Source organism: Halichoerus grypus, chromosome 1 (genome assembly GCF_964656455.1).
Source record: "Halichoerus grypus chromosome 1, mHalGry1.hap1.1, whole genome shotgun sequence".
Lineage (NCBI taxonomy): Eukaryota > Metazoa > Chordata > Mammalia > Carnivora > Phocidae > Halichoerus > Halichoerus grypus.
Genome location: NC_135712.1, coordinates 54,904,178 through 54,918,504, shown reverse-complemented (window position 1 = coordinate 54,918,504; position 14,327 = coordinate 54,904,178). Strand labels below are relative to the sequence as shown.

General features: G+C 36.7%; 1 protein-coding gene across 1 annotated transcript in view; it reads left to right on the top strand.

The window, feature by feature from the left end:
• MORC1 (MORC family CW-type zinc finger 1) overlaps positions 1–14,327 on the top strand; it is a 167,613-nt gene that overhangs the window by 106,184 nt on the left and 47,102 nt on the right. The window contains exons 18-19 of the mRNA XM_078058941.1: positions 10,482–10,547; positions 11,568–11,810. Of these exons, the coding sequence (XP_077915067.1) occupies positions 10,482–10,547; positions 11,568–11,810 (309 nt within the window). The remainder of the gene's footprint in view (positions 1–10,481; positions 10,548–11,567; positions 11,811–14,327) is intronic.

The following is a 14,327-nucleotide window of genomic DNA, read 5'->3' as shown; positions in this document are numbered from 1 at the left end:
AACACTTTATTATTTCTTTTAGAGCAGTTTTAGGTTCACAACAAAATGGAAAGGAAGATACAGAGATTTCTCATATATTCCCTGCCCCACACATGCATAGCCTCCCTTGTTATTCGCATCCCTCACCAGAGTGGTACATTTGTTATAACTGATGAACCTACTTTGACACATCATAATTACCCAAAGACTGTAGACCCTTAGGGTCACTGTTGGTGTACAATTTATGGCTGTGAACAAATGTACGATGACATATATCTATCATTATAGTATCATGCAGAGTATATTTATTGCCATAAAAATACTTCCTCTGTGCTCCGTTCATCTTTTTCCACTCAACCCCTGGCAACCTGTGATCTTTTTACTGTCTCCATAGTTTTGCCTCTTCTAGAATGTTATATAGTTGGAGTCATACAGCATGTAGACTGTTCAGATTGGCTTCTTTCACTTAGTAATATGCATTAAGGTTCCTCGTATCTTTTCATGGCTTTAGAGCTCATTTCTTCCTATCACTGAATAATATTTCATTGTCTGGATATACCAGTTTATCCATTCACCTACCAAAGTAGATCCTGGTTACTTCCAAGTTTGGGCAGTTATAGATAAAGCTGCTATAAACATCCATGTGCAGAATTTTGTGTGGGCCTATATTTTCAACTCTTTTGGGTAAATACCAAGAAGTGCTGTTGCTTGTTCAAATGGTAAGAGTATGTTTAGCTTTCTGAGAAACTGCCAACCTGTCTTCTAGAGTGGCTGTACCATTTGCTTTTCTGCCAGCAGCGAATGATTGTTCCTGTTGCCCCACATCTTTACCAGCATTTGGTGTTGTCAATATTTTGGATTTTGGCCATTCTAACAGATATGTAGTGGTATCTTATTATTGCTATTTATTTATTATGTCTTATTATTGTTTTAACTTACATTTCCCTGATGACCTATGATGTGGAGCATATTTTAATATACTTATTTTCCATCTGTGTATCTTCTTTGGTGATGTGTCTGTTAAGATCTTTGGCTTATTTTTAAATCAGATTGATTGTTTTCTTACTGAATTTTAAGAGGTTTTTTTATTTTGTGTATTTTGGATAAACATCCTTTATCAGATGTTTCTTTTGCAAATATTTTTTTCTAGTCTGTGCCTTACCTTCTCATTGTCTTGATCCCACTGGTTTTTATAACGTAAAGGCCATTGCTCAGATCAGCAAGATAAGTTTCCTAGAGGAAGCTAGGTGGGTTGAGGGGTCAATGGAAAGTAAAGTGGGAGCCATGAGTAATAAGCTACTTTTAAATTGTACTGAAGGAGTGGAGAAAGAAAGGTAAGTTTGTAACTAGAGGGTTAGGTGGTAGGGTTGAGGTAAATTTGTGGCTGGGAGAGGTTTGACAGTGTTTCTGGACTAGGAGAAGGGAGCCAGTGAAATTGGGGAAACTTCACAGCAGAGATGAGGCCTGACTGATACAGAAAGATTCCAGCAAAGACAGGAAGGAAGGATTACTGGGACCCAGTTAGAGAGTTTAACTCAGGTTAAGAGGAGGGGCATTTTTTCCCTCTGGGATTGTGGGAGAGAAGGTAAGTGGGGGAGGGGGGCGGGGGGGGGAGTCATACAAACCTATTAATCTAGTTTTGTTTCTTCTAAAGAAGAATCAGGGCCATCAACTGATGGTGAGAGGCAAGCTTTGTGTACAGGGCATAGTGAAGATTTGGAACAACCTTTGTCAGGGGGCACAGAAGCTAACTAATGATAAGTAAAAGAATAAATCCAGAGAGGATGAGACCAATGCCTTTTTCAGTTATGCAAGTTTTAGCAGCCTGAAATTTCTGAGCGGACAGGGAAACTGATCAGTGATCTGATGGATTTAAGGCTGGGGTTTGTCATGTTGGGTGTGGCAGAGTGCGGCTGAAGTGATGAATTGTTTTTCTCAGGCAGGATGGGGAATGCAAGGGAAGCCAAGAGGGGGTGTGATAAAGTGAAAGAAAAGACAAAAACTGAGGGAGAATACAAGTTTCGATAGCTATGAAGAGCATTGATAATCCTGAGAGGATTAGAAGAAATGTAAATTATAAGGAAGTAAAAGGACTGCAGAGCCGGAGAGTGTTTAAGAGATGGGAAGACTGGTGTCAGTTCACTTACCTTGGGCAATCCCTGGAGTTACAAGGTGAAGGAAAGCATGTGATGAAATTAAGGAGAAAGATGAACAGGACTCAGAGAGGTCAAAGATTTAGATCCAATATGATTAAGGAGAGGGTGTACCTTTAACTGTAGATATAGTGAAATTATTCATTGACTGTAGTGAACCTTTCTGGGTATGGAACCATGTGGGGAAATGTATTCAGTACGGTTGTCATTGCAGGCCTCCTCCCCCAACTACTGCTGGTGTTCTTCTCATTATGAGTGAATTTTGCCTTCATTCGGAGGCATTATTCCTGACGTCTGGAGGCCGTCTCAGTGTCTGGTATTGGCTTCTGTCTTGCCTTAAAATGTTTTCTTTGACCATCATTATTGATGTTTTTTTCCTGCTCAAAATGTAGTTGAGTCACTTTAATTTTTGCTGTGTTTTTCTATAATGTGTGAAGTTCGGTAGAAACACCATTCTGAAATTAATGCAGAAGAGGAAAGTTTATGGAGTTTATAAATTTTTTATTTACCCACAATTCTAGTTTAGTGGGGTGATTAGTGCAGGTCAAAAGTCATTACAATAAAACTATGTAGCAAAAGTCTTTATCTTTAAGCCGGTACCCAAAATGATGCAAACCCACATAATTGAACTGTATCATATATTGTTACTAGGCTAGGCTCAATCCATTTTGCTGTATCAGGAACAAAGCTCATCCGAGGGTGATGCAAGCATTGGAGGAGAGTATATACTGGCATTTAATACAAAGCATCTCAAAGATGTGGCAGTGTTTCAACTGTGGGGAATAGATGAGCCATAGGCTCTGGGGACATCTGTTTATCCTTTCAATCATCAGTGTCTTCTTGAGTACCTGTAAAGTGCTAAACATTGTGTTAGGTACCGCAGATAAAAAATGAGTTTGGAGGTTTATAGTCTATTGAGAGAGACACACATGTTAACATGTAACTCTAAGTGTGATACATACCATAATAAAGAGAGGTAAAATTGTTTTAATAGGAGACTTCTGGTATAAATGTGGCTATCCAGACTTAGCATTTTCCCATTCTTTTTCTGAAAGTCTTCTAAGGACAACAAGGAAAACAGACAACAAAAATGTAAACTCAAATTTCAATCCTACCAAGGGACATATACTAAAATATTGCTCAGGGCCACTCAAAGCTGTCAATATAATGCAGGAACTCCACAGGAGGCAGGGGAGAGAAATGCAAGAAACAGCCCAGCAATAGCACATCTAAAGAATTAATACAAATACACTTAGTGAAGAAGGGAACTTCTGGAGATGGAAAAGTGATAACCACTCTCTGCTCTAGCCAGGAGGCAACAGGAGCCCTACTGGACTTGCTCTGGTTCACAGAAGTGATGTGGAATGCACAGGAAAGTACTCAAAAAGTCATATTTGCAGAGCTGTGTGTGTGTGTGTAAAGAGAGATGAGAAGAAAAGTTTGGCTTGTGGGGAAAAAAAAAAATCTTGCCTAGAATCCTATCCTCCCTTCTGATAGAAAACTGACAAAGAGCTAGTCCTGGAAAACCTAACTCTTATACGTTTAAGAAATGAACTAGCATAGCAGCTAAAAAAGGTATCCTACAAAAAGAAAAAAAAAAGATTCCAGTAAAATATGAACAAGGTACCATATAAATATATAACATAAAAATAAGATTCCATAAGAAAAGAGAGAAAAAAATCCAGTAAAATATAAATGACATGAGAAAAATCAACCACATCCATTTCTGATAAAAACTCACATCCAATCAGGAGCAGAAGAACATTGTTTCAATGTGATAAAGGGCAATCTATAAAAAACTTACAGCTAGAATTGTACTTACAGTGAGAGACTAAATTCTCTTCTCCTAAGATCAGGAATTAAGCAAGGTTTGTTCTCACCACTCCAATTCACCATTGTACGGGAAGTTCTAGACAGTGCAAGAAAGAACGAAAAAGAAATAAAAGACATTCAGATTGCAAATGAAGAGGTAAACTTTTTCTTTTTAGTTGTGACAGTCCATGTAGGAAATCAGATGGAATCTATAAAAAAGTGACTAAAACTGGTGAAATGAGCTTAAGCAAGGTTGCAAGCGTACAAAATCAGTATGTATAAATCAACTGTTTCTACATACTTGCAGCAAACAATTAAAAACTAAAATTAAAAAAAATACTATTTACAATAGCATTAAAAGATGTGAAATATTATAGGAAATATAGTCAATAAAAAATAAAAGAATATGTGAAATACTTAGGGACAAATTTAACAAAAAAATACACAAGACCTGTAGACTGGAAACTATAAAACATTGCTGAAAAAATTACATGAAATGAGTAAGCGGAGAGATAACCTATGTTCATGGGCTTGAAGATTCAATATTATTAAGATGTCATTCTCCCCAACTGGCCTACAGACTTAACCCAACCTCAGTCAAAATTCAAGCAAGATTTTTTTGGTAGAAATTGCCAACATTCTAAAATTCGTATAGAGTGCCAACAGTAGTCAAAATAACATTGAAATAGAACAGTTGGTGGACCGACACTACCTAATGTCAAGACTTATTATAAACCTACAGTAATCAAGACAGTGTGATATTGGTGTAAAAAAGAGACATAGAGAGCAGTGGAATAGAGAGTCCAGAAATAGACTCACACATATATATTCAGTTGTTTTTCAGTAAAGAGACCAATACATTTCAATGAGAGGAAGAATAACCTTTCAACAAATGTTACCAAAACACTTGGATAGCCATATATCCCCCAAAATAATGAACCTTGACTCTTACCTCAGTACTGAAATTATCTTGAAATGGACTATAAGCTTAAATGTAAAAGCTAAAACTATAAACCTTCTGGAATAAAATATAGGAAGACATTTCAGTGACCTAGGGCTTGGCAAAGATTTCTTAAATATGATACAAAAAGCACCAGCTCTAAAAAAAGTTTTGAAAAATTGGATTTCTTTAAAATTAAAAAACTTTTGCTTTTCAAAGTACACAATTAAGAAATTGAAAAGGCAAGCCACTGACTGGGAGAAAATGTTTATAAAAACAATATCTGACACTAGACATGTATCTAGAATATGTAAAAAATTTTAGAAACTCAGAAGACAAACAACATAATTAAAAAATAGGCAATTATTTGAACAGATACTTCACCAAGCAAATACACATATGAACATAAGCATACGTCTACACAAAAAACTTGTATGCTCATATTAGTTTTGTTTATAATAGCCAAAAACTGAAAGCCATCTAAATGACCATTAATAAGTGAAAGGACAAATTATGGTCTGGCTAATCAGTGGAATACTACTCATCAATAGAAAGGAATGAACTGTTGATTGACATAGCAACATGGTTTTATTTCAGAATAATTCTTCCTAGTGAAAGAAACCAGAAAAGAATTTCATACTATATGATTCCACTTAATAGAAAATTCTAGAAAATGAAATTCTAGAAAATTCTAGAAATTCTAGAAAATTCTCTCTATATTGAGAGAAAGATCAGGGGGTAGGAAGGAGTGTAGAGAGGGATTGCAAAAGAGCACAAGGAAACTTTTGGGGATGATCAATATGGTCATTATCTTGATTATTATGATGACTTTATACATGTCAAATCTTATCAAACTGTACACTTGAGTTATGTGCAATGAACTGTATGTCAATTATATCTCAGTACAGCTGGAAATGTAAAAAAAGAAATGTTGACACAGATCAGAAGGAAATTTTACATACACATCCGGAAACAAGTTTTTACTTAGTAAAACAATGTTATTTTTATGAAGGAAGACCTCAAAGAAGAAATATAAGAACTTAGGAAGAGATGTTGAAACAGCAAGAGACAAGGAAAATGAAACATGATTTGGTAGAACTCAAGGAAGAAATAGAAAAAATAAATCATACAACTGGAAAGAATACAAAGGCAGATTATCACTCTGATAAACCCAGTGGGGATATAGAGCAGGAGTCAGCTATTACCCATTGACCAAATCTAGCCCACTACCTATTCATGTATGGCCCTTAAGCTAAAAATGATTTTTACATTATTGGATAATTGAAAAAAGAAGAATATGTAACAGGGACTGTATGTGGTCTACAAAGTCTAAAATATTTGCTGTCTAGATCTTCACAGAAAAAGTTTGCTATCTATCCCCTGCTATAGAGGATAAAAAGCAAATAAAATGAATAGAAATTAGGAAGGACTTCTTATAATTACAAAGAAAATGATAATAGAAGTAGGAAAAGGAGATTCAGTATTTGCATAATTGGAATATTGAAAGAAAAAGTAAGGGAAGAACACATTTTTAAAGATAAATGGTCCATATATACAATGGAATATTACTCAGCCATCAGAAAGGATGAATACCCAACTTTTACATCAACATGGATGGGACTGGAGGAGATTATGCTAAGTGAAATAAGTCAAGCAGAGAAAGTCAATTATCATATGGTTGCACTTATTTGTGGAACATAAGGAATAACATGGAGGACATTAGGAGAAGGAAGGGAAAAATGAAGGTGGGGCAGTCGGAGGGAGAGATGAACCATGAGAGACTATGGACTCTGAGAAACAAACTGAGGGTGTTAGAGGGGAGGGGGTGGGGGGATGGGTTAGCCCAGTGATGGGTATTAAGGAGGGCACGTACTGTATGGAGCACTGGGTGTTATACGAAAACAATGAAGCATGGATCACTACATCAAAAACTAATGATGTATGGTGACTAACATAACGTAATAAAATAAAATTTAAAAAATAAAGTTATAAATCAGGAAAACTTTGAATTAAAAATAAAAAATCTTGAAGCTACATATTTGAAACAGTACACTGCATGTTTAGCATAAACTATCCCAAGAATAGTCAACCATAAGACATATACTAGAAAAGTTACTCAACTGTACAGAAAAAGGTAAAATGTTTTGATGAGTAGGCATAAAGATCAAATCACTTATAGAGACAAAAAAAGTCAGATTGGCTTCAAATTTTCTACAGAAAACTTTGCTCAGGTGATAGTAAAGTAAGAACTTTAAGACCTTCAAGGAAAGGAGGTATAAACCAAGAATTTTATATTCACCACAACACCCCTCAAATAAAAAGCCTACAAACAAATAGTTTTGAAAACAGGAAAAAAACCCAGAAACCCCTTTTAGAGGAAAACAAGATCAAACTTCAGCCAGCCAAGAGATACCTGAAAATTCTACAGCAAAAAAACTGGAAATAGGCATTGACTATATTTAACTATAGGCTATAGGCTATAACTATAGTTAAACTATAGCCTAAACCATATGTAACCTTAGGTACCAAACTGAATATAAATTCCCTGGGAACGTAGAAATAATTCAACTAACAAAAAAAGAAGTCACGGATGAGAGAAGGTGAAAGGTAATGTGTTTGCCTCATCTATAAAGAGATCAAGAGGTATCATTGAAGCAATTTAAGCATACTTTTGGTACTGATGTAAATATGGAGAAAGAGAATACCAATAAATATTGGACAGTGGAAGAAAAGAAGGTAGAGAAAAATTTTGTCATCATCCAGAGTAGGAAACGTATAGATACTGTCTAAAGATGGAAAGAACTAAGAATAAGGGTTTTATAAAATTATCATTGTAATGGTAGCCCCTCGGGGGAAAAGAAAAACCCTGTATAATATCAGAAGAGGTACCCACACAAAACAAAAGAAAATGGACTGTATCATTAAAAACTTAAGAGAAATTATAAAAACAAAATAAATAATATGACAGCTAATACCAACCACATATATGGTATCAATAAATGCAAATGGCCTAAACCTTACCTTAATAAAGAACAAGGAACTTGAGGTAGCATCACAAGGCAAACCTTGATCCTGTGCTGTTCAGAAGACACCCATCTAAAATGGCAATTCAGAAAGCTTGAACATGTGATTTCAAACAAATGTACAAAAATCAAATAGGGGTCCAGCCTAACATTAATTTGGAATTCAAGGGAAAAAACATTAAATGTGCAAGGAAGGGCTTTAAATTAAATTAGGCTAAAGTCTTCAGTTTATAATAAAGACGTATCCATTATGAATCTCTCATATCAGCTAACGTTGAGTTCCATAAAGCAAAAACCTACAAATGATACATGGAAAAAGAGTCAATCATGCTGGTAATAAGAAACTTTAATTGGCCCTCAACCTAGGAATATCTAAACAGCCAATAATATATAATAATAATGTATATATAATTGATATATACTCTCTACTCTCAAAATAGAGAATGTCTTTTTTATCACTGCTCTTGAAATATTCATAAGGATGACTGTATGCTGAACCACCAAAAAGCCTGATGGAGACAATGTGACTGTGACAGTGTCTATCCAAATTACAAATGCATATCCCTTTTGAACCAGAAATTGCACTTTTAGAAATTGATTATATAGACATACACAAATACAAAATTACTTATTTACAAAATTACCTATTTTACATGTCATTACAAAATACTTTGTAGAGTAAAATATTGAGAAGACCTAAATGTTTATCAGCAGGTCTGGTTAAATAAATTTTTGTACAACAATATATTAGAATATGATGCATCTGTAAAAGGAAATGAAGTTTTTTTAAGTACTAATAAAGATCTCTAGGATGTATCCTTAGTGTAAAAGCAAGATGCAGACTGCATGTATAATATACTACCATTTTTCCCTACCTCAAAAAAGGTGGGAAAAACTTACTTATATATGCTTCTGTATGAGATTAAAACAGTATCTCTGGAAAGATAAACGGAAAAATAATAGCAGTGGAATGTGAACTGGATAAATGAAGAATGGAGTAGTAAGGAGACTTTTAAAAATATACTTTTAAAAATGTGTATTCCGGGGCACCTGGGTGGCTCAGATGGTTTAAGTGTCTGCCTTCGGCTCAGGTCATGATCTCAGGGTCCTGGGATCGAACCCCGCGTCGGGCTCCCTGCTTAGCAGGAGGCCTGCTTCTCTCTCTCTCTCTCCCTCTACTACTCCCCCCTGCGTGTACTCTCACTCTCTCTGTCAAATAAATAAATAAAATCTTTTAAAAAAAATGTGTATTCCATGTGAATATATTATCTGCATAAACATCTAAAAAGGAACAGTGCTATGGGGTTATAGAAGATAAAGAAATTAATTTTCCTTTGGGGGTTCAGGGGAAGGGAAGAAAGCAAGAAAAATAAGATTATAGAAAATAGTTCAATCAAGAGATGATAAAAACCTTAAAACAATATGGTGACACGAGGCTAGGGAAAATCTTGAATTTAAAAGAAATTTAAGTGGAGAAACCCACACGTTCATCACTGATTAGGTGGAGAGGGTTGAGGGTGATGTTGGACCAAAGCTAACCTAGCTTTGGTGTCTGGGTGTTTGGTGATGTCACTAGTCAGGAGAGGGAATGCATTAGGAAATCCTGGTTGAAGGCGGGTGCAGCTATAGAAGCGAAATAATTGTTTTGAAAAGGTTGTCTTGAAAGATACCTGCATTTTATAGGACGTTCCAAGAGGCATTTGGGTCTCAGAACAGAGGAAAAGGCACCATTTCAAAATCTATGCAGGCCATCCACATTGGAAAAGTTCTCAGCAGAGAGCAGAACCAACCCTTAATCAGTTGGGACTTCCAGTTTTTGGGGTAGGGTACTTACAAGAGGAAAGTAAATTTTATGTCCTAGAGAATCTGGCCGCTGAGCTGGTTACGGCATGGGTGCTTGTGACGCAGTAAATATGATCAGGTGTACTACCATAAAGGAGGTCCAAGCAGACCCCTAACCAGGCTCGCATCCCAAGGGGAATGAACCTGAGTCTGGGGTGCAGGGCCTGTATTACTCTTTATCTTCTCTCGGTGTACTTCATTAACATCTCATCATTTTAAACGTGAACATCATCACATCAAAATATTAGTTTAAAGGGTACTTCTTGTCCAGGGAGAGCAAATGCTTCCTCTCTCTCTCGCTGTGCCTGTGCGCAGAAGCATCATCCAGGTATTAGGCGTACCGCGGAGGCCAGTCTACCCTCGAGAGCCCCTTGAAGCTCCGGCCCCGATTCATTGCAGATGCTGGGACCTGCAAGTGGGGAACAAAGGGTCTCCAGAAAAAACAGACAGGGGCTGTGGAGGCGTGTTTGATACAGCAGTTCTGAAATTGCTCATCAGACATCTGATCTATAATGCTTTGACAAACCATGGCATTCTTTTATGTTACCCGCTCACCACTCATCAGAACGTTGTTGCAGTATATCTAAACTACAGCGGACCCCTTAAACAATTACCAGTGAGGGTGTGCAACCTTGAAACTCCTTTAAGAAATGAAGATTATTGGATTATTGTAATATTCCAGTTGAAAGTTATTTTTACTTACATTTATCTAATGATTTTTTTCCATAAAAGCCTCAGTTTATACCAACAAGTAGGATCACTGAATTCACTACTACCTGCCAAACTTCAGCATCTAAGGTGAGTAATTAAGGTAGGATTTAGCCATTTGTGTCACGTTTCCCATATGAAGGGTAAGACTTTATCAAGGGCCAAATGTCACCATGGTTAATGAGGTTCAGAGAGTGAAGCACTGACACATATTTTTAACTGCCATTATTTTTTTGTCTTATTAGAGTGATACATGTTTATTAGGAAAAACTTAGAAAATAAAGTAAGAGATAAATAAGAAAATTTAAATCACTCGTTTTACACTCTGGAAATGACCATTTTATTTCTATTTTTTTAAATTTTATTATGTTAGTCACCATACATTACATAATGTTGACCATTTTAAATATTTTAATGTATTTTCCATATTTTCTATGGTTATATATGTGTATATGTATATACGTAATCATATATATAGAAAGAGACATTGACTGATTCAGTCTATGGATTTATATTTGCCTAGAAATATGTTGTATATGTAATTCCTACATTGTTTCTTGTGTTTCCTATATGTCCTATTATATTCCTCCAATGTCTGTTATTATCTAAAATTTAAATTTTAGAGAGAATATTATTTGACCTTTAGGGCTTTTCAGTTACACCAATCACACACGAACGTGTGCGCACACACACGGAAAACTCTGCAATTTTAGTTATTCTTATTTCTTAACGGGCAGATGATAGGCTTGATATACCCCATCCAACCTTTAGCCAGGTTATTGACATATATGCACCCGGTTATTGACATATAGGAACCAAAAGTAAGTAAACCTCTGTTGGGAGGAAGTCAGGAAGCATACTGTGTTCTGGCTGTAGTCTTCTGCATCCTCAGAATCAGAAGATTTCTTGGCTCAGGCCTCCTCTGCTGAACCAAACTCATGAATGAGCTATCACAGTGGGATATATTTGCTAAAGCCTATTTTCCACACTGCTCCTTTTTAAAGTTTTTTTAGTAATAAGTATCGCCTAACGTCATAAGGTTTTGAGGGAAATGATAATTATAAACAAGCTGGCTCCCCAAAAATGAAAACATGTTCTTTGTTATTCCAGGAAAATACGAAAACTCAGAAAGTCAGGCTTAGGGGCGATAACTTGAAGCAGGAATCTCTTGCCTCCTTTGAGCTTTCTGTCAGCCACAGAGGCTGGAAGAGAAACCCAGAAGGGACAGACTCTGATGTAGAGTGTATTGCAGAGGATAAAATTATGAAGTCTCCACGGAAGAAAGCGAAGCCTCAACAGCACAGACGTCTGGCCGCCCTGCCGGAAAATGTCAGCCTAGCCCAGAGGTCCCAGGTGTTTTTCTTTTCTTATCCACAGAATGTATAGTCATTCACTTATTCCGGAAATAGCACTGGGCAAAGGTTTTGCTTCATTTTCACATTTTTAAAGCACTCTAATTATAGCATGCTCATTGTCATCTGAGTTTCCAGGACAAGGTCCCAATTTCTATTTTTTCTTCTCTATTCTCTTTTGAGGGAAACGTCAGAAGGTTAATATCAGCACATCAGTGCAGTGTGTGATGCTCAACCAACTGACGGGCCCCAAAGAACGCCTGCATGGGAAAAGGATTTAAAATCTGTATTTAAGAGAAACATATTCATATAGGATTAGCCTGTAATCTTGAGGATTTTGCATTCAACATTATAGCAAAAATGCTTAGCCAAATTTTACAATAGGTACTTACCCCAGTAGTCGAGGTTCAGGGAAAATGGGATATAATCTTTGTTAATACAGTTAAGTGGTGAGACTGATTTTAACAAATGTACCACCCCACAATTTCCAAATGAGTTTGTTTCTTTTAAAAGAATCACTGCACTCTCATTCTTACAATATTATTCTTATTTGATTCCTTTTTGAGAACTTGCTCTCAGATTTAGCATATAATAATAAGAAAACCTACAGTTCAGTGATCATTTACCCTGTGCCAGATTCAGTGGTAGGTGATAACAGACAGTATCTCCCCACCATTTAAAATCTTGTATAAGCTGAAATGCATTGCCTAGTTTATCTGCCTTGTTCATCAAATTTGATTTCTAATGCCTTTTTACTGTTTCCCCAAATGAAATTTACCCTTAAAGGGTAGAGATGGGCCACCAGAGAAAATATTCAAATAAATTGCCATAGGCTCTGAAAGCAGTAAACTAATTTGATCAGCAAATATCTACAGAACTTTGCCCTGTGTAAAGTTACTGTGTTAAGCATTGTGGAAGACAAGATATTTTAGGCATGGTTCTTTCAAAAGGAATTATTCTGAACAATTGTTACACTGCAGAAATATCTCACGTGTTCTTTTGTAAAATCTTTGGCAAATGGTGTATAGACTCTTCTAGAAAGTCTTTAGTGACAAAAACTTATTACCTCCTAAGGTAGCCTTTCTCATTCTATTTTTGGGTAGCTCATTCTCTTAAAATATTTGAAGTTCGGTTCCCTGTAATTTTGAAGTTTGGGCCCTAAATCTTTCTTCAAGACTATAGAAAAAAAACTGTCTACAATCGACAGAATTATTTGCCGTAATTACTTTGACTTATAAGTCAAAGTTCATATATTCAGAAGATATTTATTTAACCTTTGCTGTGTCTAAAGTACTGCATGTATCTAATATAAAAGGTAGTTATATCATTTTAGAGTCCTATCTCCTTTAAGCCTGATTTCCACTCATTAACTGGGCAATTTCAAGATTTGGGATTTGTTGACATATTTTATGAGTAGGTTGTATGCTCTAAAAACATAAAAGTGATTGAGAAGTTGAAGTGTGCCCAGGTGTTAAAATAACACATTTTAGACTTTAACTATAATGATTCACTTAGTGTGGGGTGTGTGTGTGTGTGTGTGTATAAAATCATCTATTATGTGCCACTCAGTATGCTAGCCAACTACGGGGGATTTAACTGTGAGCAAACCCACATAGAGTCCCTACTCGCATTAAACTTCCACAGAGACAGACAATCCAATAATTAGACAAATGTAAACTGCTACTGTGGCAGTTTTTAATGACTTAGTAGCATGAGTACTTATAATAGGGGATTTGACCCTTCCTGGGAGGACTGAATGGGAAAAAGTGATGAAAAATCCTGAAAAAGTGACGACTGAATTTTTTAGGATTGAATTCCAATTAAATGGGTAAAAAGAGAGGAAGAGCGTTTCCAGACAATGCAGACGTGTGCTAAAGAAGAATGCTGGTAAATTCAGAGTACCTTAAGACAAGGAAGCTCTGGCAGGGCAGAGAGATAGAAAGGGACTATGGTGTGAGGTGCGTAGGGAGTGCCCAGAACCATGCAGGTCCTATAGGCTTTGACAAGGGGTTTTGCATTTATCCTAAAAGCAGTGGGACACCATGGAAAGGAAGTGGTGTGATCAGATCTTCCTTTAGAAGAGACTGTTGACTGAGTATGGAAGCCTGCTGTGAATGCAGGCGGAGCAGTCGGGGCTGTTAACAGTGGTCTCCTGGGGAAACACTGGCCAATGGGATTGGGGTGATGGCAGCCAAGCAGAGAGGAGTGGGTGCATTCGTTACTTGTGTGTTTGTCTTGAGGAGGAGACACTGACCTGTGTTGGCGATGTATTGGGTATAGAAGGTGAAGCAGAGGGAAATGGCAAGGACTACGGAATTTCTGGCTCTTGCGCCTGGTTGGATGGTGGTTCCATTCTTTGAAATGGAGACTCCTAGAAGGTGGCTGGGCCTGTGGGGGACCTCAAAGAGGACATGCCAAGTGATGAGTAAGGGTAAGAAGAGAAGAAAGACTGGACAGAAGCCTGAGGGATTTTACCATCTAATGGCTAGCTGTCGGGGTCAGGGTGCCCCGGTGATGG